Genomic DNA, 27,559 nt, shown 5'->3' on the forward strand with positions numbered 1-27,559 from the left:
TGCATCTGTCCCTTCCGCTTTTGTTCCCCACTGCCTCTGCTCGGAGTCCAGCCTGCGTGGCCTCTTACCTCCCAGCCTCCCAACCAGTCTGTCCTCTTCCTCTCCCCCCTCAGTGTTCTTCTGCATTCGTTTCATCTTCCTCGTCCTCAGAAAGCTTCGGTTCTGTTTTATGGACAAGATAACCTCTAAGCTCCACGGCAGGTTCTTTCAAATCTCTCTCCCCAAGCTGCTCCCCGCTCCGCGCCCCCTCCCCCCGCTCCCGCCACGCAGCGGATCTTGCATGTCTGACTCTCTGTGTCCTCCTTTCCCTTCACTTAGGAAGCCCATGCTTCCCTCGCTGTGTTCTGTGAGGTAGGAGAGCCCAGTAGCAACCAGCGCTTCAGCTCTGCAGCCAGGCTTCCGGGGTTCAAATCCCACCTCGCTGACCACTGATGGTATAGTCTTGGGGGAAAATCACTTAACATGTTACAATTATTCAGTGATAGCTTGCATGTAAAATTTTTTTAAAAAAGATTTTATTTGTTTATGGGGCGCCTGGATGGCTCAGTGGGTTAAGCCTCTGCCTTCGGCTCAGGCCATGGTCTCAGGGTCCTGGGATCGAGCCCCGCATCAGGCTCTCTGCTCAGTGGGGAGCCTGCTCCCCCCCACCATCTGCCTGCCTGCCTGCCTACTGGTGATCTGTCTCTCTCTCTGTCAAATAAGTAAATAAAATCTTCAAAAAATGTTTTAAGATTTTATTTATTTATTTGACAGAGAGGCAGGCAGAGGGAGAGGAAGCAGGCTCCCCAGTTAGTGGAGAGCCTGATGCAGGGCTCAGTTTCAGGACCCTGGGATCATGATCCGAGCTGAAGACAAAGGCTTAACTGACTAAGCTGCCCCCCAGGTGCCTTATAAGTAAAGTTTTAGGAACATCGCTTGGCACTAAATTTTCAAATGATGGCGTACTTGTGATAGTGCTTATTTTCTGGATACCTTTTACTCCTGCTCTTGCCTTCCAGAATACCCTTTCCTGCTCATTCCCTGACTCGGCAGAGTTCAGGTGGCATATCCCTAAGCTTACATTGCTTTGCTTCTCCCCTACATGGAAGTCCTCTCTCTCCTTTTTTTTTTAATATTTTATTTATTTCTTTGATAGACAGAGATCACAAGTAGGCAGAGAGGCAGGCAGAGAGAGAGAGGAGGAAGCAGGCTCCCTGCTGAGCAGAGAGCCCGATGCGGGGCTCGATCCCAGGACCCTGGGATCATAACCTGAGCCGAAAGCAGAGGCTTTAACCCACTGAGCCACCTAGGCGCCCCCCTCTATCTCCTTTTAATTTTTATAATTGATTGCTGTCTTTTTTGCAATATGGTTATTTCTTCATGTATTTATCTTATCTTCCCTGGCAGATTGCAAACATGGTGGGGGCAGGATCCACGCCTGGTTCATTTGGCTAGTTCCCTGGAGCACTTAGATATGTTGCCTTGTACATGCTAAGCACTGACGTAATTAGAATGACGGGCTGATCAGATGCGTGCTTCACTGAGATAATAGTGGCAAGGAAAGCTCCCAGCTGGAGAGGCTGTAGGGCAGGGAGGGAGCCCAGTTAAGAGACTGACAGGATCCAGGCTAGAGTGGGTGGGGGCTTAGCAACTGACAGGAGGAATAAAATGAGGGAACGAATTGTTGAGTATCGAAGAACCACATGACTACATCCTTGGCCCCAAAATTGGAGACAGAACACAGAGGAAAAAGGGATTCTGTTAATTTTGCTTAGCTGCAGTTCATTCTTTTGGTCCGGGTCTGATCCTTGGTTTTATCTTCTGGTTCATAGTATTAGGTTGCTTTTCATCTGTAGGTATTAACTGTACCTGTAGACGGTTGTGATGTGTTGATTAACTGGATACTCTTTTTCTAACAGAAAAATGAAAACCGATTCTATCTGAAGGAAGTGAATGTCAGCGTGTACTTGGTTAATGGCTCTGGTAAGCAAAGCATTGCCCTTGGGGAAGAGAGTGAGTTACACTGAAGGCATAGAAACCATAGTTTGTTTTGTTACCAAATAGTGCCTTTTACTTCATGGAACAGAAGAATTTGGGTAAAAATGGTCCCTTGACCACAACTGAAAATCAGTAATTGAGAACTCGAGTGTTTTATCTTTTCAGTCCCCCTTGTTTTCAAATAGGGTGGGTAATAGTTAAGGATGACTGATTTTTAGACCACAGGAACAGCTATGGAAAGATAGGAAACCTAGTGATCCTAAGAATCGCTTTTTTTTTTTTTTTTTTTTGGTAGACCCTGTACCCCAGGCTCCTATACTTCACTGAAAAATTCTGAGAACTGTCCCATTTCTTCTGTTGGTATAATAAGTTACTAATGGGCACCTGGCTGGCTCAGTGGGTAGAATGTACGACTCTTGATCTTGGATGAGAGCTCAAGCCCCATGTTAGGTGTAGAGCCTACTTTAAAAAAAAAAAAAGCTCCTAACATGTTTGTTTTCTTTCAAGTTTTCAGCATCGCAAATAACAATCTGAGCTACTGGGATGCCCCCCTGGGAAGTTCTTACATGTGTAACAAAGAGCAGACCGTTTCTGTGTCTGGAGCCTTTCAGATAAATACCTTTGATCTAAGGGTTCAGCCTTTCAATGTGATGGAAGGAAAATACTCTACAGGTAAGAGATGAGCAAGTTTTATCAATAATTTATGTTCTTACGTTGACTAATAGGTGGCTTTTCCTTTGACTCATGGAAATTTAAGCACTGAAATAGAGAAATATGAATTCATCTCTTGTGACTCTGTTGGAGCATTCACGTGGCCCTGAGCGAGTTCTGTGAACTCATTTTGCTCAAAGTGGATTTTTTGTGTGTGGGGATCGGAAACCCATTTATTTGCAACCAAGTTCTTAAGACTCAAAACCGATGACTTCATAGACACTCCCTTCTGAGTTTTAGTTTGTAGGAAGGATGGCAGCTTTGAGCAGCTGGGATCTGTTTTCTGGGGGCCCTCTTCTCGTTGGAAATATTCTCATACACAAATAAAAGCAGTCTGGTCTTACTTTGTTAAGACAGAAGGTGATGGTTCGGCAAAGCCTCAGATACCATGGACAGTGTTTTGGCCATCCCACGTGACTTGGAGCATTTTAAAAGCATAACGCCAGTGTGCATGAGGCGTTTTGGAAGATCTGCTCAGGGCTCATGGTGGTATCTATTAGATTTTTACTGAAACCTTCTGTGGAGGGCTCATGGCAGTGTGTTTATATGAATATGAAAGGTGCATTTGCCATTACCAGATTAAAATTTGCACGTAGGCAAAAAAAAAAAAAAGTCCCTAAAATTCCTTAATTAACTTGTCCTTTTAAACTGCTTACTTAAGATTGGGGCTTTGTGGATCACAGCTCTGCTGAGCAGAGCTTTTCAAACCATCCACCTCCTTTTTAACAATTAATTCTATGGTTTAGAAGGCAGTGCGGCAGTTACGTGCTGCCGTGAACCATGTGGCCACCTTTGCGGTGGCTCTGGGTCCCCAGCTTGACCTGGTTAGGCCCGGGTAAGTTGGGATCTTCATCCTACCACTCTCGTGACGAGAGAGGTTAATCACACTTAGAAATTTTTCTCAAGAATTCATTTTCCCTCGTGTCGGTTTTGCTTATGCACTACAATTATTTTAATCCTTTTCATAGTTTTATTTTTGAGTCGTTATCTAGCTCCCCTCCATTATTACCCTAATTTTAGGTCCAGATTGGTGTTTAGAATTGAAAATCATTTGCAGCGGGATACCAGCTCGAGTCTTGTTTATCTAGTCAGCTGTAATAGCAATGAGCTGTGTTCTTTTCTCGAATTTGAAACTTTGGTTTTTCTGTATGTCAAATTAAAAATGGTACCCAAAGGAATACGCAGCATTCGATAGCGGTAACGAACGTGTAATGTGTTCGCGGAGCTAGGTTCCCGACCCTGGGTACCTGTGGATAAGACACACCGCTGATGCTTGCCTGTGCAGGAGGAGGAAGTAGACTTGTAGTCAGGTCAAAGAGCGTTGAATGGATTTTACTGGATCAGACGACTCTCTGGAAATAGAAAAGCTAGCCCCTATGGGTTGCCAGCTCAATAAATGTAGTAAACACAACGCAGATCAGTAAGAGGTCCCCGTTTCTTGACTTCTGTAGCCACTAAGATCATACACTCTAGGTCAGGGGTGTGCAGAGTTCATTTGTAAGGCATGGACAGGAAGCGTTTCAGGTCTGCAGACCATAAGAGCTCTGTGACCACTATTCATTCAGCTCTCCTGTTGTCACGAAAACGGCCATAAACAGGCAATAAATAAATGAGTGTGGCTGGGTTCCAACAGAACTTTATTTATGGCTGCTGAGATTTGAATTTCATATAATGCTCCTGTATCACAGAATTTCTTTTTTTGTTTTTTTGGATTTTTTTTTTTTTTTTGGCTATTGAAATAAAAACGGAGAAAAGCCATTTTTAGCTCTTGGGCCAGATAGGGCCTCCAGTCTATAGTGTGCTCTCTGCTCTGAAAGATTCCAGAGTCAGCGTGGTTCTAATCCCCTGATGAAACCTTTCTGATCTGTTCTCAGTTTTCCCAAAAGACATTCACTCTAGCACTTAGAGGCTAATCTGACTATATTATATAGAGATGGGTTAGAATTCACTCTCCTCATTTCTTTTCTTTTTTTTAAAAAAAGTTTTTATTTATTTATTGGGGTAGCTGGGTGGCTCAGTCGGTTAAATGTCTGCTTTGAGCTCAGGTCATGATCTCGGGATAGAGCCCCAGACTGGGCTCCCCGTGCAGCTGGGAGCCCGCTTCTCCCTCTTGTCTGCAACTTGTCCTCCCTGTTGCTATCTTGGTCTCTCTTAAATAAATAAATACAATCTTTTCTTAAAAAAAGATTAAAAAACATTTTTTAAAAATTGTATTTATCTATTTGAGAGAGAGAGCATGTGTGTAAGCTGGGCGAGGGGTGGAGGGAGAGGGAGAGAATCTCAAGCAGACTCTGCTGATCTCGAAGCCTGATGGAGGGCTGGATCTCAGGACCCTGAGATCATGACCTGAGCCAAAACCAAGAGTCAGATGCTTTAACGGACTAAGCCACCCGGATGCCCCTTTTCACTCCTTTATTCTGGAAGGGACTTAGAATATGAAATACATACACATACATATGTATTTACTCCTAGATATAAATGAGTATGTGTGTATTCATATATATGAATATACATAGACAAAAGAAGAGACAAATAAGTTTAGGATTTTAATTCTAGAGCAATCCATACTTTTTTGTAGCTTTATCATTGAAATATACCTGTCTTAATTCCTTAAAGTTGATTTTGTAAGAGCCTTTCTGACTTTTGAATCAACATCTTTTACTTTTGGACATTCATTTTTTATTATACTCATTATTTGTTACACACTTTTTCTCACCTACAGCCCAGGAGTGTTCGCTGGATGATGACACCATTCTAATACCAATTATAGTTGGTGCTGGTCTTTCAGGCTTGATTATTGTTATAGTGATTGCTTACCTAATTGGCAGAAGAAAAAGCTATGCCGGATATCAGACTCTGTAATACTAATCCGTATGTGATCTCTGTTACAATATAATAAAGCAAGTACAAGTTCCAACATGGCAGTACTGTTCAATTTCAGGTATATTTAGTTGCAGTTCTCATTTTAGAATGGGTGGTGTGGGGGATTTCAAACTTAATAAATAAAAACACCATGAAAATATCAACTACAAATTAGTCACCTGATTTTGGTTTCCTCAACCATGGAATTTAAAACTGTTAATTTCTGTGGCAAAAAGCATGTGTAAAGTCACCTGGATGATTGACTCCATTCTGTTATCTTGAGTTAGGATTTCAGTGTTTTCACTTTATGTATTCTGACTAAAAGCAAACAGTTTAGGAGAAGCACTTTTCAAAAAGAGATTCTTTTTTCCCCTGCATGTAGTCCAAATTGAGACTGTGCATCCTACAGTGGATTTGTACTTGCTCCTTTTGTATTTTTTTGTGATTCTGTTTGCAGGTTAACTTAGTGACTTTGGCATTGCTGCATATTTGACCTATGAGAGTTACGCCAGTAGATTCGCATAGAGTCTGGTATTATGTTCTTAGCAATGAATGCTTTTCTAATGCCTTTTGAATATACTTGTATTTGATGTGGCTGTAATGACAAAAGGTACAAAAGCTGTATACATTTTGGAATAGGTGTTAATCTTGTTTAATCCTTTAAAAAAAATCTGGAATTTTCCATCTTTTAAATGGCAAGACACAAGACTCCAACTGGGCATTTCAATCTATTTTCTAGGTGCTTTAGAGATAATTGCTAGGTTATGCCAATTTGGGGCATTAGTCCTTCATACCTGTAAATTGGGCTTTAGGTACCCTGCTAAAATGAATGTAGTTTCTCTTCAGCTTTGCAGTATCTTTGCTAGTGCAGTATCTTTGCTAGTGCTGTTGTATTCTTTTTTTTTTCTTTTTCTTTCCTTTTCTTTCTTTTCCTTTTCTCTTTCTTAAAGAAGAAATGCCAGGAAGTTCTAGAACTCTGCTAAAGAAGCGCACTTCTACTTAGCAAGTAACTTGCACCTAATCCAAAAGTCTTGGTCTTCTCTTATCCCATTAAAAAGTTGTTCTTCGTTTCCAGCTTGCATTGACACAGCATTTACTAAATTGGCTTTCACCGTTAAATGGTTCTGTGCTAATCAAAACTTAGAATTATCATTGTTCATTATGGTAGAATCATTATTCATTCATGTACTTTGTGATCGGTTTTGTGCCCTGGGAGATGCACCAGTTGTCCATTTACTGTGCACTACCTAATGTTTATATGAGAAAGCAAAACATTTCAGCTTGATAGTTAACACACAAAGGATTTTGCGCTGCTTCCAGGAGATCTTTTTTTTTTTTGGTGTTGGAATGGCTGAGTAAATATTAAAGAGTTGTTAATATGCACTCCTATATGGAAGGTGCTTGTGTTTTGGAGGTGGGAGATGATGTGCCCCCATATTCACTAGAAAATGGGACATCTGGGTTCCAAACAATTACTGATGTTGAATTAATTTGGTAGCTTAGCTCTACACAACACACGCACACAGGCAATTGCATGCTAGCATGTGTATGACCGTTAAGTATCTTTCAAGTTATATTGGAGCGGTAAAAATTTTCTTCCACTTATATTTGCTCTCTGCTTAGAGTAGCCTGAAACTCTTACTGGCTTGGAATCTCCTGACCAGCCCCTCCCCTACAGCTACATTGAGCTGCATTGCCAGCTTAAGGCACCTTTTGAGGACTAAATAGAAATCTGATTTTTAAAACTTATTTTTTACTTAAATAATGCTCTAGTGTATGATTGTTAACCTTATATGAATGGGTAATGCTTAGAAGAATATAGACGTTAGATACTTCTCATGAGTCGAAACAGCAGCCTTTTATTTTGGAAAATAAAAATTGGAAGCACAAGCAGATGGGACTAGCTTAATGCTGTTCATGTTTCTAAAAGGTTTTACATTTAGATTATATACCTAATTCATACTAAAATACCTCTAATTAGCACTGTTTATAGAAACTCTGACTTCATTGAATATTTTTTTATTTTACATGGGCCAGTTTATATACTCTTATTTACACTGTTATTTCCTGTAGCCACATGTTCTTTATACCTTTTGTAGTTTTGTTCATTTTACTGGGTTTATACCGTGATGGTCTAACATTGCTATCTGGTTCTGGGTGTTTTTCATGTTTTAGCATTTGTATAAAGAAACTGGTCCATGTAAATACTTTCCATGGTTTTTTTTTTTTTCTTCAAATGTTTAAACCACTAGTCGATGTATGGTGTTTCTCTTTAGATATTTGCCTGTCCATTTGCTTAACATACTGCTTCTGAAACAAACAATAAAGATTCTTTTATTTCTTAAGGATATTTGCTCACATTTTTTCCTGTTGGTTAAAGTAAAAATTTTGTATGCTACATAATGAAAATTTCTTCCAAAAGAGAGAATTTTAGAAAAGCTTAGAAGTGGAACTAAGTTATTTCCAGAATATTCTGTGTGTTAACCATCTAGAAAAATGTTCCTATGCATAGATAGCTCTATACCAATGCTGGGCTTGCTAGAATAAGAACCCCCTGGAAGCTTGTTAGAAAAAGGCACATGCCGGGCTCCATTCCTAGAGAATTTCACTTAGCAGGTCTGGGCATGTGTGCGTGTACAAGCATGTGCCTGCGTGTGTGAGCACGGGTGTGCATGTGTTTGGGGGGTGGGGTTGCGTAAGGTCCCGAGTGGGATCTGGTGTGTAGATCAGAAAACCAGTGATCTAGAATATGTATTTCATAGGAAAAGCTTGAGAGTATCTCTTCACTTTCCTCAGCCCCTCTCAGTTGAGGCTGCTCCTAATAGGTGCGGGTTGCTGCCACACCGATCGACCCGGTGACCCGGCTGTTGATCTAAACCAAAATAGGATTGTGTGCAGTCACTGTCCGATCACCCTAAAACAACTTGAACCTTCCAAGTTTGCCATAGCTTCCCACACACAAAAACTTGGCAGCCTGGCTAGTAACTTTCCTTTGGCCTCCCCACTTAAGCTCCCTGACTGCCAGTTAATCCTCATAACTCCCAGCTCTACAACTGGCCGCCATGGGACTTTGGCCAAGCAGCTTAACTTCTGGGGTCTCCGTTTCTTCATCTGGGGGCCCACCGAGGTCTCTATAATCCTGTTCCTCTTCATTTCTGTGAGTGATAGTTTCTATTACAATGAAAATTTGAGGAGTTTTAGAAGGAATCTGATAAGCTACTAGTTAAAATCAAGAACATATTTTATATACAGTGTAAATGTGCCATCTGAAGTTTCTTGCATGTTTCAGGAGGAATTCTTTTAAGACTCAGATATTTTTAAGATGATACCATTTCATCCTCATTTCTTTAAGTAGATAAGGTTACACTGTCTTGGGCTCATCTCTCTCCCACCCATCTCCTTTACTCTGGTAACTAACTTTCTGCATCAATAATTACCATATCTTGTTTTTAAAACTAGTAAAAGACATGTTTGGGTCATACTGAGTAGCTTCAATTATTTTCAGATTCATGTCCTATACTTCAGTTTGACTGTAGATCTAAAATTAAAATGTAAATAATAAGATGTCACATAAGAATATGATTCTTTTTTTTTAAGATTTTATTTATTTATTTGATAGAGCCAAAGGCAGAGGCTTAACCCACTGAGCCACCCAGGCACCCCAAGAATATGATTCTTAATGCTGATTCTTCCAAATAGAAATTTTGACACAATTGGCAAAAAGATGAATTTGTTTTATATTTTATTACAAATGTGTGTCTCAGCTTTCCAACTCACACTGAAAATTGTATCTGAAAAACTTCTGAGCTAAAAGAAAAATGAGGATTAACAGTATTTTTAATCTTCATGAAACTTTACATTGACATTTCAATGGCCACGAAACCTTTATCCTTAAAAATCTTCACTGCTTCTGTAATTAATCATTAAGTTCTTCCACAAATATACTGTTCCTCCCCCCCATATTTTCAGTTTGGTTTCCAGTGTACATTATGCAAATCAGGTGGAAATGACTTAAAGAATGAGATTTTCTTTTCCTCAGGATGTGATCCTATTAAAATCATTGTTTTCCAAAATGTCTTTCCATTACCTAAAGAATTTTTAAAGGTTGAATTCATAAAATCAATAGTTATTATAAATTAATACTTCACATACTAATTGAGAGCATTTTAAGTAAGTGACAGCATCTAGAAAGATCTTTGTATTAGTGGAATTGCCTTTTTGATCTACTCTGGGAATATTTGTCTTACATGAAAGCCTTATTGGCAGTATTTATGAAAGTTGTTTCAGTACTAGGTCAAATACCCAATTTGGGAAAAGGAGGACAGTGAATCCGTTGCCAGAATAAGAAATTAATCTACTAATGAATTTTTTAAAAACCAAGTTACATTAAATCCAAGGCATAATACTTTATGGTTCATGTCACCTAACGGTTTATGTGGTGGGTGGTAATTTGGGAAATTGAAGGGGAGGAGTCCGCTAACTGGGTGCTCTTAACACCAAGACATCCGGCAGTCTCCGCTATCCGGATTTCTAACAGAACCAGGAAGCAAGTAAAAAAGCTCACTGAGCTGGCAGCCAAAGCTGATATCATAAAGTCCATAAACTCCAGGATTGCATCTTGTTCCCAGTTATTACGCAGAGGCTAGCAAAAGCCTGGCACATTTCTTAAACGCGGGCACGATCAGAATTGCCTGGCAGCCTATTCATTCTTTCTTTGACACAGTTCTAATAAGCATAATTATCTGATTTATCCACCCCTGGTAGATTGTGAGCTAGGAGGAGAACTAGGGCAATAAGAGGCAAGGACGTGGGAATCAGAAGTGGGGGTTCAACATCCCAACTGCCTTCTGTCTGCAGGCGCCACCCCTTCCTCCTCTCCACTCTCCCTGGCTTTGCTTCTGGGATCCCATTTCACCTACCTCCTGGGAGACCTCGTACTGTTGGCTTCGGTCCGTTGTTTGTGGCTCTTGTCCTCATTCTACAAACGCATCTGAGTCTCTTCCACCCTGAAGATACACTTTCTAGACCCTTTTGTTCACCTTCTGACTCCCTCCCTTGTGCCCTCTCTTCCAAACTTCTCGGGATGACCACTGGATGTTCCCCAACCCAAGTTCTTGGTCTTCTAAACGATCGCTTCCCATTTGCTCCTAAAGCAGCAGCGATCTGCCTCACAGCCAATACCCTCCATGTCCACAGACCCCGTGGCCTCTCTAATAGCTCTCGCTCTTCCCCCGTACTAATCGAAACTCCCTTCCTTGGCTTCTGTGGCACCGTTGTCTACTTGCCTTTTTCTTTTTCTTGCTCCTTTATTCCTCAGATAGGAGTGTCCCCGGGGCTTGTGTCTCTGAGCCTTTTTAGATTGTTTGCTCTTGCTGAGAAACAAACGTGATTTTTACGACCACTCAGGTTAATCATTTTTTCACTGCCACCTGGTTGGGACACAGGCATCTGAAGCCCAGAAGGTCCAAAACTGAACGTCTCCCTCTTGCCCTTACCCCTCCTGACCCTTCCCACATGCAAATAACTACCAAAAAAACTGAACACATACATTCTCCCTCCAGTACTCCCTATTGGGATGAACGGCAGCAGTATCTACGCAGTCACTCAAGGGGGGAATTGGAAGCCACTGTATCACCTCGCACCACTAACCTCGGTCCACATCTGGTCCATTTTGCCTTCTCAGTGGATCTAGTCTGTCCCTTTCTGTATCTGCGCTTCGTTCTCACAGGTCACTCAGGTCAGGACCGGATTCTTGGTCCTCTGGCCTCTATCAGTAGAGGCCCCGCCTCGCTTCCAGTCTCCTGTTGGAATGACTTCCGCCCTGCCTGAAATCCCACGGTGCTCTTTCCTCCCATCAGTGTAAGGCGGACATACGTCGGGCCTACAGTGCCTTTGTGAGCTGGTCCTAGTACCCTCTTCCTGCCTCTTCCAGCCCTGAGTACCCTTCGGCCGTCCCAGCTCTGCCAGCTCTGCCTGCATTTCCCCTCCAGCTAGTTTTGTCTGTGCTGTTTCCTGTCCCTGGAACGCGCTTCCCCCATTACCTGGGTGGTGAATTCCTACTGGTCCTCAACAGCTCAGCTCCAGGGTCCCCTCTCAAAGTATGTCTTGTGTAACAAGGCTGAGTCGAGTGTCTCTCCGAAAAGCTTCCGTGACGCTTTGTGCTTTGCCTGCCCCTGTGACAGCACCTTTCCAAGACTAGAACCACTGCTTCTCTTGTCTGACTCATGCTGGACGCAAGCCGCCACGCCAGCCGACCCGCGAGTGCGGGGCGTGGAGTTCGCATGTCCGCTTGGCGTTGTTCCCTTTCGTTCGGTTCATTTCATGAATACCCCACGATCAGTGGTGTTCTGGGCGCTGTGCTGCTGCTACGTGATCAGCAGTTTGCCCCCTGAAAGCCCACAGCCGATCATCAAGGAAAGATTCATTATATTTACCCATTATATTTTGTTTAGGGAATCTGGGAAGTCAGTGATCAATTGAAAATCTGTCATTCATCCCAAATGACTGTGTTGTGCGGGGGGCTGGGGGGGGGAGCGGGGTACCTAAAAATGTATAATTTGGTTCCTTGGAGGATCACTTTCATGGAACCTTTCATTCGCTGGTGAGGAAGGCCAAAGCCTGATGGCCGCGGTGTCAAAGGCAAGGCTGTGTGTTAACAACATTTGCGGCTTTGAAATTGTGTCATTGTTCCTGTTCTCAATTGTCCTTTCTCCACGTCTAGCTCAAGACTGCAGTGCAGATGACGACAGCTTCCTTGTGCCCATTGCGGTGGGAGCAGCGTTGGCAGGAGTACTTATTCTAGTGTTGCTGGCTTACTTTATTGGTCTGAAGCGCCATCACGCTGGATATGAGCAGTTCTAGAACCTGCAGTCTGATCGATGACATAAAATACACGCGCATGAGATTTTCTTGCCTCTCCATCTTGAAACACGTTGCTCTTTAAGATTGATCTTGTTGAAACGGTAATTCTGAAATCAGTCCCAGCATTTTGAGAGAAGTCTCTCTGAATAAAAACTGTTCTCTTTTCCCACCTGAAAATTAAATACTGTATTCACTGGTCCTGAAGACAAACTGGTTAAAAACACATCGGTGTGCAGTATGTTAAGGTCTATCTTAAGAGGCCTCAGCCAGATTTTGGTCCTGAGATGCCTTAAACTTACAAACATGGCCATTATAAGAATAAAATGTGCAGTTGTCTCTCAATGGAATTAATAAATACTCTTTCACCACCAGTGTTCTGTTTTAATGTATGAGAACTATCCTGATTTAAGCTCACCACAGTACTTTTGTGTCTAGTTCATTAAATAAATGTCGATGTGACATAAGTGCCCATCAGATATGCTCAAACTTGGTTTTCAGTTGAATGTCCTCAGGACCATCAACATTTTTTAGGTTATATGACTTTTGCTGTTTTCTTTGAGTTCAATTTAAGGATGGAGTCAGTATCTCGGGCTTGTGATTTTTTTCCCTAGGTAAAAAACAGCCCCAAGGGGCCACACCAGAACTTCAGCTGGCTTCAGAACTAGAGTTTTAGAAAAATTGTTTCTTTTTCAGCAGTAGAGACTGAGAAGATGCAAACACATGTAACCACTTGCCTTTTTTCCCCCTTGTGTTTTTCTCTTCTTTGGATGCCTGATTAGCATTGAAAGATAGAAATATTCTATGAACTAATTAGGACAGATTGTGTTGTGTTTCTCTACCTCATCTTGTTGATCTCTAGAGCATTAAAATCTATTTAGTGTTGTCATCAGACTGCTACTTATGAAATGTAAGCTAACAGCAATCTCAGAAGGGAGGCAGTGAAGCATAGCAACTAGGCTCTTGCTTCTTCATGAAGGCCCCCGTGGGGCAGAGCATAGATGGGGGGGGGAGAGAAAAGCTGTTGGCATGAAAATGAGCTAGATAATCAGCCTCTATTGAAGCACCCTCCTTGCCATGAGGGCTGCTCAGATACTGAATGTATAGACAAATAAGAAGGAAGCTTAATCAATGGATTGGAGCAGACATTCACATTGAAGTGATTATTTTATTAATTCCTTCTGTGTATATATTGGCTTGTTCAGAATTTCTGTAATCCACTGATTACAGTATCTTGGTACCCCGCTATCTGTCTTTCCTGAAGGCTTTCCGTGAAATACGGTGAATCCTTCCAATAAAGGCTATGGTCGTTCCTGAAATTCATGTACTTGGAACCTTAGCAACTCTTCTTTGTTTGTTTTGTGTTGTGTTTTTAATGAATGACAAAAGTGCAAGAGGAACAAAAGATAAAATTAGAGGAAAAAGGGCAAGTTATCACTCAGTCATAAATCACACCAAGTACCACATCTTGTGCATCGCATTAGGCTTATACTGGAAAGGGCGTTAAAGATTATGACTCTAACCCTGTAATTTCACAGGAAAGGGAGTGACTTCATTGAGGTTACATATCTCGTGGGCAGCAACACCATACTAGCATTTTGATTATCCCAAGGAAATCTAGTCACTCACTAGTAAAACTAGTTTAAACATGAAATTAGGAGATCAGAAGGGGGCTTTGAGCTTCTGTACTAACTACTTTCAGTAACTAACACGATGTCAATTAAGTAATTTTTTAAAGTACTGAATATTGGCTTTTGATCTGTTTGCTACTTCAAAACCTAACCCTTGGATGGGATCACAGACATGGCAGGAAAGGAAAAGGGAAAGATCACCTGTTGACCCCCTGATGTGTGACAGATGCTTTAGAAATAGAATTGTCTTTAGTCCTCAAATACCTTAAGTACAGGCATGATTATCCCCCTTTTACAGATGAGGAACACGAGCCCAGTTTCAGTAACTTGACCAAAGTCCTTTAACTAGTTATAGAAGTAGTTGAGATGCAAAGTCGGTTCAGACATAGAAGTAGTTGAGATGCAAAGTCGGTTCCGTCTGAGCCCAGAGCTCAAAATCGACATACACACTGCCTTCCTGGCAGTCCCGGAAGGGACTAAAATGTGTTGGATTCTATTACTCTTCTAGGTCCCTGCTCAGCTACAAATAATTACGTATACGCTGGCAAGCTAATGCCCATATGGGGGAAAAAACTATACTGCATTCTCTTGATCCTAAGTCCTTTTTAACTGAAATTTTACTACTCCTGCAGAATTCATATTCGTATGTTGATGGTCATTGTGGCAAGGGAGAATGGGAGTGGGAAAACATGCAGGCGGGGTGCTAAGTGTAGATGATGGTTCTTTCCCACAGTGTCATTAGACAACAAAACATAAAATCTTCCCGTGTTGGGCGAACACAGATCTTGTTCGTCCCTTCTGCTTTTTGTACTGAGGAAATTAGGTATCTGAGATGAAGTAATAATAATGGGAGATATTGGAGGATTGGTTCCTTAGAAATACTTGGATGGATATGGAGAAAATAGGGACATAGAGGTAATGCTGTTAAAGACTAATCTGTGTTCACTTTTGAAATGCTTGTTTCTTGTTTGCTTGTTGCTGCTTAATTGCCTGCCATACTAATTTCCTTGCTCTCTGTCTGTTCTTTTCTAACAGCTGAAGAATGTTCTGCTGACTCTGACCTCAACTTTCTTATTCCTGTTGCAGTGGGTGTGGCCTTGGGCTTCCTTATAATTGTTGTCTTTATCTCCTATATGATTGGAAGAAGGAAAAGTCGTACTGGTTATCAGTCTGTATAATCAATTAAATCTAGTGCTGTTTTTTTGCTATCAGAAGTTACATTTCCATTGGCTAGATGCCAGGAAATTCTGTGCAGCCAATTGTTTAAGATCTGCTGACTAACCTCGGTGAATTGCTAGCTAACTTGGGCATGAGTAGCACTTACGTAAGAAAAAAAAGTATTAGGACCAATTTCTTCTTTTTTTTTTTCTGTTTTTTTCTTCCTTTGCTAAAGTGTTATCAGAAGAAAAATTGTGGCTTAGAATTTGTTTTTTAGTAAATGATGATTTTAAGCCTCTGGATTCAATTACGAAAGCATTTTTACTGAAGAATAATTTTATATGTTGCAGCTACTTGTGTTTGCTACTTTGGTTGACAGTGTTTACAAAATCAAAGCTGTTAGAGAATTTAACTTGCTTGGGAAATAAATTCAAGAACATCATGAATTCCTTTTCGTTGGTGGCAAGCATAAAATTTGGTTCATAATAAGACTTCCTTTCCTCACCTCCTGATCAGGGTTATTTAAATCTGTTTAGTATTTTTCTGTTTAAAAAAAGTGAGAAAGAAATGGCTTCACAATATGTGCTTAATAGCAACAGTCTGCCTGTTTTCTTCATTACCGTTAGTGGCAGCTATATTTCAATAAGGATGTCTTTTTTTTTCTTTTTGCCTTCTGGAGTTTGGAATATATTGATTATCTCAGACTTGATATTTATGCTGAAGGATGAAGTAAGATCTTCAGCTTTTTTTTTTTTTAAAGTATTGCTATAGGATGGGTTATGGTTTTTTAGGGTTATAATTTAGATTTTTTTTTCCCTTAGAGCCTTAACTTACTCAGAAAGTGAATTCATCCTCCACCAAAAAACCCCCCCAAAACACTTCTGTACTTTGTGGGTCTCCTGCACTCTCCCATTCCCTATATGAATAAGTTCTAATTGACAGTTTTCGGTGTATTGATTTCTTTTTTTCTTGCAGCAGCAAGTGCTAACTCTAGAGGCTAGTGGGCCCTGAAGTGTCCTCAGTCAGATGGCTGCCTAGCCAAAACTAGACTGTGATTACACTGTAAATTTGTTGATCTTGATAGAGACTTATATCCCGATAGGGACCTCTCACGGCTCTGGCTTCCAGAGTAAGGTCCTGGAGACCGTTCATCCCAGGGCCATTTGGTTGGCTAGGCTGTTAAATTGCCCTTCGATTTGGAAGCGCAGGGCTGTATTTCTCTAGGGCCCAAATGGCTACTTTGCATACCTGTTATTAGTATAAGGCAGATGTTGATTTTAACCGGGCTGTTTTTTCTCTAACTAAAAAAGCAGAAGTCTCCAAAGATCTGCCTTCACTTGGGAAGTGTTCCATGGATTACAAAATGAAGCCTAAACCTTAAATAAAGTTAGTTTGCTATTAAATCCAAGGATTAAGTCCCAGTCTACCTCTCAGCCCAGTGCAGTGCTTGCCACTGTGGTGTTGCTGTCAACTGATGCCAGAACTCTTTGCCAATAACTAGAATTAGAAATTTTGGTTAAAAAGGAAGAGATTTCATCAAGATCTTTCTCTTCCAACATGGCATAGGGTTAGACTGCTCAGTACATCTCCCTTAGAACTCTCCAGCTCTGACTTGCAGATTCAAGCTCTCCTCTATTTGCTAAGAATAGAAAGTTTTCTTTTAAAATGTTCTCCTGTGAAAACAATTGCTTCTTTGTTATTTGGTCAAAATGATGGCACTGTAAAGAACAGTGGCTTCATTTCAATAAATATTTTTGAGATGATTGGGAAGCCAGATTATGTAAATCAGCTTGTGTCCTTGCTAAGTATATGAACTGGAAATTCAGATACATAGAAAATGAAGGATTCACTTAAAAGTTTCCTACCTTCTCGGTAGGAGACTAAGAGCACTAATTTTTCATTAGGTATCATGGCTTTATCTTAGGTAATTAGCAGGTGTGTTTAATTCTTACTTGAGAATAAAGACTAAAATGCAAAATATTTGTGGAGGGTTAAAACAAAAGCTGCTTTAATTCCAATAAAATAGGGGAAGGCCCCAGATCTGTGAACTGAGGATTCAATTAGTTTTGCTCACTGAGTTCGTTTTTCCGTCAGTATGATAGTGGATCACACAGTAGGACTTGGAACTCACAGACAAAAAGGATTGTTTTTCACCCAAGTTTCTTTGGAAGAACTGATGTTTGCTGCGACCTAAAGTTTTGGCTATATCAATTTAATGAACTAACGGATACTGGCAAAATAAAGCATACTGTGGTATTCCTGTTTAATCTGATTTGTGTGATTTTTAGACGAGTGGATTCAGAGATAATAAAGGTTACACAATCCATATCACTATGGATAACTTCATTTTTACTCCGTGTGCTCAGCCTTAAGAGCTTGGATTGATTTGCATGATCTAAGTTCCTCAAATTCTAGTCTCTTGGATTGTCAGTAGGAATCCTATGATTTCATAGGTCTGCAAATTAACCCAGTGCCACCGGGAAGAAGGCATTAGGGACCTTTATGGGGGCCTACGTGGTCATGAAAATTCCGGGAAAACACTGAAAAGAAAATGCGGAAATCAAACAAATGTAAGAGCTTCTGAATAAATGGACTTCCAGCACGTGTCTGTTTTTCCTTAACAAACAGCACTCATTGTGAAGTTCATTCCATCCGAGCACGATGTACCTCCGGGATATGGCAGGGGCAGCAGAGGAGAAGCTACCCGTTTTCCACAGGTTCCTTTAAATTTCCTTGTGACCTAGTCTGATGCCCGCGTTCTGTCATTGTGTTAAATGACAACACATTCCTTTTTACGTTGGGCGCATTGCGGGTGGCAGATGGAATTGAACACTCATTCTCGCTATAGCTCCTGAGTAATAGGGCTTTGCTTTCTATTAGACATTTAATGGCTGTTAATTAAGTTAAAAAAAAGAAGGCCTTACCTGCATTTGAGGGACTGGCAAGGGTGTTCTTGGCAGAAGCTGTCTTCACTGACTATACTTCACAGTTCGCACCTCATGAGACCTCGGAAAAAAACAAGCACTTGGACGTGGCTGACAGAAGAGGGGTTCTCTCTACGGGGTGGGGAGGGTTTCTGTATATCTCAAAAGCCCACTTGGGGGAAGAAAAAAAGTCAACATGGGGGTTCATCTTTTTAAGCCCAGTGTGTCTCCTCTGTCTAGAACTGTCTTTCGGACTCTGAGGAAATGTTTTCTTTTCTCTTTGCTTTTACTCTCTGTGTGTATTTTGATGGCAGCGTAAACTTGAGTCCCTTTGTTTCAAGAGATCTGCGTAAGATACAGGAAGCCTCTTGGAACACAATGCATTTTTAGTAGGAAAAAGCTGTAGTGGCTGTTAGCCGTTACAGAGCCGTGCACTTGACACACGTTATTGCATTTAATTCTCGCAGCTACTCTCTGAGGTAGTGCAGTGTGGTTCCCAGTTCACAGATGACGTGACAAGCTTGGCTACTTAACCAAAGTCACACAGGAAGTCAGTGACGAACGTGACATTTGAGCTTGGCTCTGTCTGCCTTCAAAGACCATGCTCTTGGGGCGCCTGGGTGGCTCAGTGGTTTAAGCCTCTGCCTTCGGCTCTGGTCATGATCTCAGGGTCCTGGGATCAAGCCCCACGTTGGGCTCTCTGCTCAGCAGGGAGCCTACTTCCCCCTTCTCTCTCTCTGCCTGCCTCTCTGCCTACTTGTGATCTCTATCAAATAAATAATCTATAAAAAAAAAAAAAGACCATGCTCTTAACCACTGTGCATTCTGGTTTCTAAGGAACAATAGATTTTTAAAAAACAACAACCATATGCCTTATGTTAAATGGTTAGAGAAATCTGGCTCCTGTACTCTTCTATCCTGTGTGTGGTCATCCTAGAAATGGTCTTCAATATTCTTAAAATAACTTGAGTTTTGTCCAGCCCACTCACGGGGCGGACGGATGCTGTGGCCACACGGCTTTTGAAAGATCAAGCCAAGGCCTGTTTGTGCTATGCCTCCTTAGTAATGGGAAGCCCTGAATGTCACTTTCTTCCAGAGGAGCCTCGTCTAGTTCATTCTGATCACGTATCATCATTCTGCCCTCAAACTGTTCTGCACCGTGAATCATTTTGACTGTGCATTAGTGTGTTTAAGAGACTAAATGGAACTGTCTTTCTCCTCACTTTGCCTAAATTAATGCCATCCCTCCCCCAAGCCGTCCCCCAGCTTTAAGTGCCCTGTAGCCATGATACCCAGAAGTCCTTTCTAGGTGGTTCTGAGCTCCGATATGCGGTTCCTGCTTTCAGATGTAGAGCCTTTTCGAGAGGATTTCAGGAAATCTGTACCCACATACTTCAAATTTCCAGCCCCCTCTGCAGTGCCCCCCTTTCTCAGCTCATCCACTGCTCTTCTGTACTCAGCCAGACCGGCCCTTGGGCTTTTCCTCCAAGTCTCTAAGGGTGCTCAAGGCCCCCCGCACCTGCTCTGCCTTAACCTGGAAAGATCTTCCCCTAGCTCCCCTCAAGGCTCACCCTGCCATCCCATTCAGTTCTCTTTTCAAATGTCCCCCAGCCAGTGCAGCATTCCCTGACCACCGTAAAAATAGCACCCCCCTCCCGCCTCCGCTTCTCGCTCCCCTTCCTCTGCTTCACTTACCGCTCATCTCCTATCACCATCTGCAAACCACACATTTTGCTTGTGAATCTAGGTTTCATGGATGGCTACCCCTACAAGGGAAACTTCTGAGAGCTGGAATTTTTGCTGTGTTTACTACTCTGTCCCAGTCCCGAGAATGGGGCCTGGCACATCGTTCACACGGAATAAATAGTGCTTGGGTGTATGAGTGGTCATCTTGTGTCCTAGCTAAACATTTATTATGCACTTACTATTTTATTTCATCAATTCTAAGATGCAATCCGTTGTAAGATAAATATGCCAATTAAACTGGTTGTGAAGGGCTCCGAGGTGGCTCAGCCTGTTAAGCGTCTGCCTTTGGCTCAGGTCATGATCCCAGGGTCCTGGGATGGAGCCCTGCATCGGGCTCCCTGCTCAGCGGGGAGTCTGCTTTTCCTTCTCCCTCTGCCCCTCCCCCTGTTTGTGCTCTCTCTATCTCTTTCATGCTCTCTCTCTCAAATAAATAAATGAAAATCTCAAAAAAATAAAATAAACTGGTTGTGAGGACCCTATTGGTGCCAAAAGTATAAAAGGTATAAAGGTATAAAATGTATACAAATGAACAGATGCAGATGAAGAGGAAGATGAGACTTGATATGTGCCAGGGAAAGAGTGCTGGACATGGATTCTACCCTCTGCCTTTCTTTTTTTTTTTTTTTAAAGATTTTATTTTATTTATTTGACAGAGAGAGATCACAAGCAGGCAAAGAGAGAGAGAGGAGGAAGCAGGCTCCCTGCGGAGCAGAGAGCCCGATGCGGGACTCGATCCCAGGACCCTGAGATCATGACCTGAGCCGAAGGCAGCGGCTTAACCCACTGAGCCACCCAGGCGCCCTACCCTCTGCCTTTCATCCACTGAATGCATCTGGGATTCAGACCCAAGTAGTCGAAGCCCATCAGTCCTCTACCATAGCAGCCTCCCCTTGGCATGAGCTGCTGGTTCTTGTGTCATTTTCAGTTCCAAAACCAGAAGTCCGTCTCTGGTTGCTATAATTTTCACTTTATTTTTTTAAGATTTTATTTATTTACTTGACGGGGAGAAGGAGAGAGAGAAAGAGCAAGAGAGGGAACACAAGCAGGGGGAATGGGAGAGGAAGAAGCAGGCTCCATGCTGAGCAGGGAGCCTGAAGGGGGACTCGATCCCACAATCCCAGGATCATGACCTGAGCAGAAGGCAGACGCCCAATGACTGAGTCACCTAGGCGCCCCCTATAATTTTCACTTTTAGAGGAAACGATATTTAGCCTTCACTTTCTTTTAAATGCTATATGGTAGAGTATTGTAGGTGTGTGAGAACAGAATTTGAATCCTGGCTCTTAACCACAGAGTGGTGGTATGACCTTGGACTTAACCTCTATGCCAAGGTTTTTCCATCTTTAAAATCGAGATGATAGTGTTACCCATCTTTTAGGGTTTTTTTTTTTTAAGATATTATTTATTGAATTGACAGAGAAAGAGAGAGAGCACAAGCAGGTAGAGCAACAGGCAGAGGGAGAGGGAGAAGCAGGTCCCCTGCTGAGGAGAGAGCTCGGCATGGGGCTCCATCCCAGGACCGCGGGTCACTTAACTGACTGAGCCACCCAGGTGCCCCCATCTTGTCGGGCTTTAAAGAGAGCTAAATAGCACAATGCCCCCCAATACATAGTAAGGCAATAAACATGGGCTTTTTTTAATGATGCAGAGCAAGGTCTTTCTAAAGGTGATAGATGTTGAAGGTTTAGACAAGATCACAGACACAGGAAGTAAAGATTAGGGCTGAGAGAAAAACCTTAGGAATGGAAATTCACTCAGACTAGGTTTTTAAAAAGAGGAGTGAATTACGAAGTTACAGGGTAGGTCTCTCAGAATCCAAATGAGGGAAGTACATCCGGGACTCAAAGGAACAAAGAGTTAAATTACCACGCTTCAGCTGAGAAAATACACAGGTGATGACTCCCTGGAAAGTTTAGAAAAAGATGAGTGATAACTTGCACTGCATTTATTAATGTGTTATAAAGCCAGAATCAAATGTTAGATGGGAATAAGAATAGACCAGCAGTTTTAACAGGCAACATACAAACTCTGTGTGTGTGTATTTGATAAAGGTATTCTTTTCAGATCAGTGGGAAGGAGTATACACTGAAGCTGAGACACAAGGTTAATTACACTTAAACACCTACCTCACAATATGTACCAAAATAAATTCAAGGTTGATTAAAGACTTAAATTTTTGAAAACTATAAAATAAAGAAAAAATATAGATGGCTGTAGATCTTACCTCAAAATAAAGAAGACCTTCTTGAGAATAAAGGAAAAAGAAGACATGCCGGTGGAAAAGATCTCAATATATAAAAACAAAATATTTCTGATCACCGAAATACCACCTGGCAAAAATTTAAAGAGAAACTACAAACAAGAGAAATGACTCTCAATCGTAAGTATGACAAAGGGTTGGGTTACTCTCCTTACTATCAAACACAAAACAAGATAAGAGGAATATTCCAGGGATGCCTGGGTGGCTCAGTTGGTTAAGCAGCTGCCTTCGGCTCAGGTCATGATCCCAGCATACTGGGATCGAGTCCCACATCGGGCTCCTTGCTCGGCGGGGAGCCTGCTTCTCCCTCTGCCTCTGCCTGCCATTCTGTCTGCCTGTGCTTGCTCTCTCTCCCTCTCTCTCTCTGATAAATAAATTAAATCTTTAAAAAAAAAAGAGGAATATTCCACGAGTGAACTTGAATAAGAATGTGAATAGCTAAATCATGATAGAAGAAACAAAAACTGAATAAGTAACTTGAAAAAAAGTTTCCATTGTCCAGGTAGGCAAAGAAATAGAAATCAAAACGAGATCTTTCAAACCAGTTAGGATATTTTTAACTGTGACATTCACTCTTGGCTGTGGTTCAGAAGACTGTGCGTACTGATACGATGTTGGATGTGAAAATAAAAATTTGAAAATAATCTAAATGCCCAGTGAGATAGAAGAACTAGTTAAGTCGATTGAAACGTTGACGTGACAGAATGTTACATGGTCATTTGAAATCACATTCTCAAGATGAATATGAGCTCAGGTCTTAACCATTAAGCGAAAAATATTGGAAAGAAAGATGTGCCACGATTCTGATTTGGTAAATAAATCTCTATCTATCTGTATCTAGACATGCTTCTCCCTTTTCTTCCACCTTCCCTCATGCTGGGTGCAGAGTCCCCAGCAAGAGGGGTCCGGATTGGAACCACTACTTCAGCTAAGGAGGCTCCAGAAAAAAGCATGTACCCTATCCTGTTCAGTAGATCTGTATGTGCAGACGTGTACATATGCCTGTGTGCCTATAAAACAAAGACACTGAAGTATAACCAGCAGTCACCTCCAGGTTTGGGGATTGTGGGCAGTTTTAACAGTTTTTGATGCTTCTTTTTGGGTCAGCCGAGTTTGCTTTGATCATCAGAAAAGGGCCTCAGGAAGCTAATTCCCGGAGAGGGTGGTGGGTCTGGGGTTTCCATGGTGCTCTCTGGCATTCTGCTCTGAGACTAGCGCCCCCTCATGTGAGAGAGATCAAAGTTAGATGAGAGGACAAAGCCTCCACTCCTACCAGGACTTGCCCCTCATTTGTAGCACGTTTATTTTTTTTAAGATTTTATTTGTTTGAGAGAGCGAGAGTGCACAAGCAGGGGGAGAGGGAGAGAGAGAAGCCGACTCCCCACTAAGCAGGGAGCCCGATGTGGGGCTCGATCCCAGGACCCCAGGATGACATGACCTGAGCTGAAGGCAGGCGCTTAGGGACTAAGCTTCACCGACTGAGCCACCAAGGTGCCCCTTAAAGCATACTTAATTCAAAGAAAAATGCATTTATTTTATCCTGTTCCTGAGTCCGGGCACCTGGCCTGTAACTGCGCTCCGTGCACAGCTCTGTCACCCTCCAGGGCAATGCAGAGGCAAGTTTCTCATGAGGCTGTCGTTGCCTCCTGTGGTATCCGAGAGCTGCTTCTCCCCATCTCTACACTTTTCTACATGCTGCCTGCAGACGCCCCCACCGGAAAGGGTGGGATTGGAGCCATTCCTTCTGCAGCGGAGGTGAATGGGGTTAGTAGTGTAGCTGGCCAGGGGCTCTGTGCAGGTGGCGCTGGGGACAAGTCCCCCCTTCATGCTGCTCCATCTTCCAGACTTCTGTCTCTGCAGGTTCCACCAGGCTGACACCTCTAGGGGGTGTGTCCACAATCCTTTTCTTCCAGTACCTTCTTTTCTTTCACCAACACTCCTGGCCACCAAAGCTGGACTCTTGCCGTCTCCACCCACTTCCTTCCCCACCAGACTGCCTTTGTGACTTCAAGTCCTTTCATTGTAGTTAATTCTGTCAGTCCAAGCATTGACAGACCCTGTTAACTGCTGTTGACTGGGAAGGGTAGAAGTTTGAGGCACTGAAGTATTACAGTAGAAAGAACATGGAATTTGGTGCCAGGCAGATTGGAGTGAGAACCGAGACTTCACCAACTCCCAGCTGAATGATTTAGGGTAAGTTATTGAGTTGCCACATCTTTAAAATGGGAATACAATATGCTCCTTGAAGAACTGTTAGTAGAGGAATCTATTATATGTCACAGAGCTGTGACAGTCACAGTGGGATAACGGCCATGACGTGTCACATGGTAGGCACTCAGCGGTACTCAGAGGTACTCAGTGGGTATCTGTTATACCCGTTACCCCATTATCACAGAGCAGAACGATAAGGGTAAGGAAAGGGAGACAACACTTTCTGGGGACCCGAGAAATTCAGTAGTTTGTTCAAGGTCACACAGCTAGTGAATGGCAGAACGGGTATACATGAACCAAGGTGTCTCTGGCCCCAAAGCCCAGGCTCTTCCCTTAAACCGAACTTACTGGCTTTACACGCATGTGCCAAGACCAGAATGAAGGGATCATTGAGAGCCAGCCTCAGTAATTCTGGCCAAAGATTTATGAAGGTTTTTATGAAAAAAGTCAGCCTTGCAATATTGGGTAATCACAATGGGCTGTGGAAAAGCTATGCCCAAGGATGAGTCTGCCTTCAGGCAGACCTAGAGATATTCCAGTGGACATCAGAGTGAGTTGTGAAGCCCTAAATGTACCAACCATAATGAAATCTTGGGTGATTTGTTCACGTTACAGTATGGATTACAAACAAAGGTTCTTGAACTTCAGCAGGCATCAGAAACACCTGTTGGGCTCCACTCCCTGGACTTCTGCATTTGTAACAAGTTTCCAGGTCATCCTGATGCTGCTGATCCAGAAAACACGCTGAGAACCACCAGATAAAAATATCCTATAACACTGCTGAGTCACATCTGTGCCCCATCCTCCCCAGATTCTGGGGAGCTATCAGCACACACAGGAGTATCACAAAACCAGCCCCTAGAAAACCCAGAAAACCTGGCTTTAGGTTGATGTCCCTGATGGTCCTTCCTCCCCAGTGCTGCCCTCTAGTAAGCAAGTCCTCTCAGTTACCAGGACTGAGGAGAGAAAGCTGGTGGGGTAGGGCCAGTTCTCTGCCCCATCCCTGTCCCTACACCAAGCAAGCAGCCAGGTTCTGCACCACCACCCCCTTTGCCTCAGGGAACATTTGCCTTATTAACAGGCTATCTAAACCTGGATGTTTTCTAGAATCATGAGCCCCTTCATGGGATTATGCATAGGAGGGAGGGGACTGTGCATTGCAGGGCAGAAATGCAGGAGGGAAATTTCTGCTGGGACCTCTGGGAGACGGGGCCTCAGGTAAATGGCTTCTCGGTGCATATAGGGAGGCTGGACACCAGGCATTCAGGCTCCCAGCCTAGACTGAAGCCCCCTCCCCACCTCACCTCTCGTGTCCCATGGGCCCAAGAGCAGCGGAGATGCCCACCTTCATGTGGACTCAGACAGTGAGGGGAACAGGGACATTCATGATAGATTGAAGGTCCCTTAGAAGCTCCCCCACTCCCAGCCTTGGGTAACTCACTGGAAGAGGAGAGGCCCTCTAACAGTGAATAAGATCGAAATGTCCTTCGCTTTGGTGGGACAGTAGGAAGATGTGGGTTTAAACTAATGCCCCGGAGCAAACCTGCCCCGAGATGCACACCACACAGAAGACCCAGAGGACAAGTGCACACTCTTTATTACCAGAACCAGGAAGCTTCTGACAGAGGCTGAGCTTGGCGAGCTGGGACTTCATGGGGGAATCTCAAGAACACCTTTTGTTTAGACTGGAGACCATCTAACTTCCCACCCACTGGGCTCTATCCGCCTCGGGGGAGCAGAGAGCCTGCAGGGAACACACCAAATGGAAGAGAAGGGGCCCCGGGCATTCCCAAAAGTGCTTGCCCCAGTCCGGTTCTTTTTTAATCCAATCAGTCTTCCAAGAGGAGCACCATTCACAGCACGATGTCCGCCCTTGGAATCCATTTTGTTCTTCATCCATCTTGACTGGAAAGGAGCTCGGGAAGATGGTGGCCCCAAGCTGAGGGACTGAGTGTGTAGCCAACACTCTCCTTCTTCAAGAGAGCCCAGTGGTCTTTCAGACAACTGGAAAACTAGCAGTGCTTTTCAAGGGAGGAAATCAGCAGGAGTCTCGGAAAAGTCCCGCCTATCCTTTGGTGAGGCTGCTTCCCCCAGTCTTTGCCACGGCCTGTTTGTCTCTGTGGGGACTGATGTGCTAAGCAGTTTAGTCATTCAAGTCCTTCCATGAAAGTGCCTTTGACATTGCCTCCAGAATCACAGAAATGGATCTTGTGTCATTTCAGTTGGGTTTACCCAAAAGCCATATTGCATGCTAGGCAAAAAAACAAAACAAAACAAACAAAAAAACAACCCCAGTGTACACTGTATCCCAAATAAGGCTCTTATCTAACCAGACTCATCCAATTGAGCTATAATGTATGCACCAGAGAATAAAATATCACTGTAGTTCCTAACCCTTACGGGGCAATCAGTAACTATTTGTTCAATGAATTAATAAACAAAATTCAACAAACTTGCTATAACCTCTAACATTTAATACTATCTTCCCATCCACCCTTTGAAATCTGCTGCCAATCCCTTTTCCATAAGAGAAGGGTCAAATTCTAACAAAATCTGTCTGCTTCCCCCGTTTCAAGATGTGTGCCAGAATGTCTCCTTTTCCCTGATTTCTTCACACTTCTACTAGCTCCAGCCAGTTGAGGTCTCACTGAGGTGAAGCCCGCTGAGAGCCAGAGGGTATTTTGGGAGGATTCATTCACACACTGGGAGCTGGAGTTTCTTCGGCTTCACACAAAGTTCCTGGAGCTTAGAGACACAAAGAACAGGTCCTCGGCTATGAATTTTGTAAAAATAAATCAAGAAACAAATAGGAACACTGCTGCAGTTTACAGCCCAGCAATCGCATTCTGTAGGAGAAGTGGTGTTCCTAGAATGTAATGGGCATGTGTTCTAAAAGCATGATTATTCTTAGCCAAAGACCTGCTACTGTGGGAGAGAGGAAGTTAATGAGAACACAGAAACGAGAAAAAGAAGGTTTCATCATGTCAGCCTTGCCAGAGGGTGAAGCAATTGGTAGCCGCCATCCAGAGTCCCCCACCTGTGAACTCAAACACAATCGGAAAAATTTTCCCTTAAACGACTCATTAACTATTCACTAAAGTCTCATCTTTCTTTAAAGCAATACACATTAAACACAGACACAAATACATGTATAATACGCAACGAGGGAAAGAGAGCCACCTGTGGAAACAGCTATATCAATGTGCTAAAAGTGGTCATTG

The 27,559-nt window shown here is 42.8% G+C and overlaps 1 protein-coding gene across 2 annotated transcripts in view; it reads left to right on the forward strand.

Annotated features, from left to right (window-relative positions):
• The window catches only part of LAMP2 (lysosomal associated membrane protein 2), a 35,295-nt gene extending 22,513 nt beyond the window's left edge, over positions 1-12,782 (forward strand). The window contains exons 7-9 of one of the 2 annotated variants that reach the window (XM_044235701.1): positions 1,899-1,962; positions 2,485-2,649; positions 5,411-7,898. In XM_044235701.1, the coding sequence (XP_044091636.1) occupies positions 1,899-1,962; positions 2,485-2,649; positions 5,411-5,550 (369 nt within the window). In that variant the 3' untranslated portion in view covers positions 5,551-7,898. Of the gene's footprint in view, positions 1-1,898; positions 1,963-2,484; positions 2,650-5,410; positions 7,899-12,271 lie in introns of those variants that run through there. The other variant, XM_044235700.1, reaches the window with a different exon arrangement.
• Positions 12,783-27,559: the final 14,777 nt, after the last annotated feature.

The sequence above is a fragment of the Neovison vison genome, chromosome X, assembly GCF_020171115.1.
Source record: "Neovison vison isolate M4711 chromosome X, ASM_NN_V1, whole genome shotgun sequence".
Taxonomy (NCBI): domain Eukaryota; kingdom Metazoa; phylum Chordata; class Mammalia; order Carnivora; family Mustelidae; genus Neogale; species Neogale vison.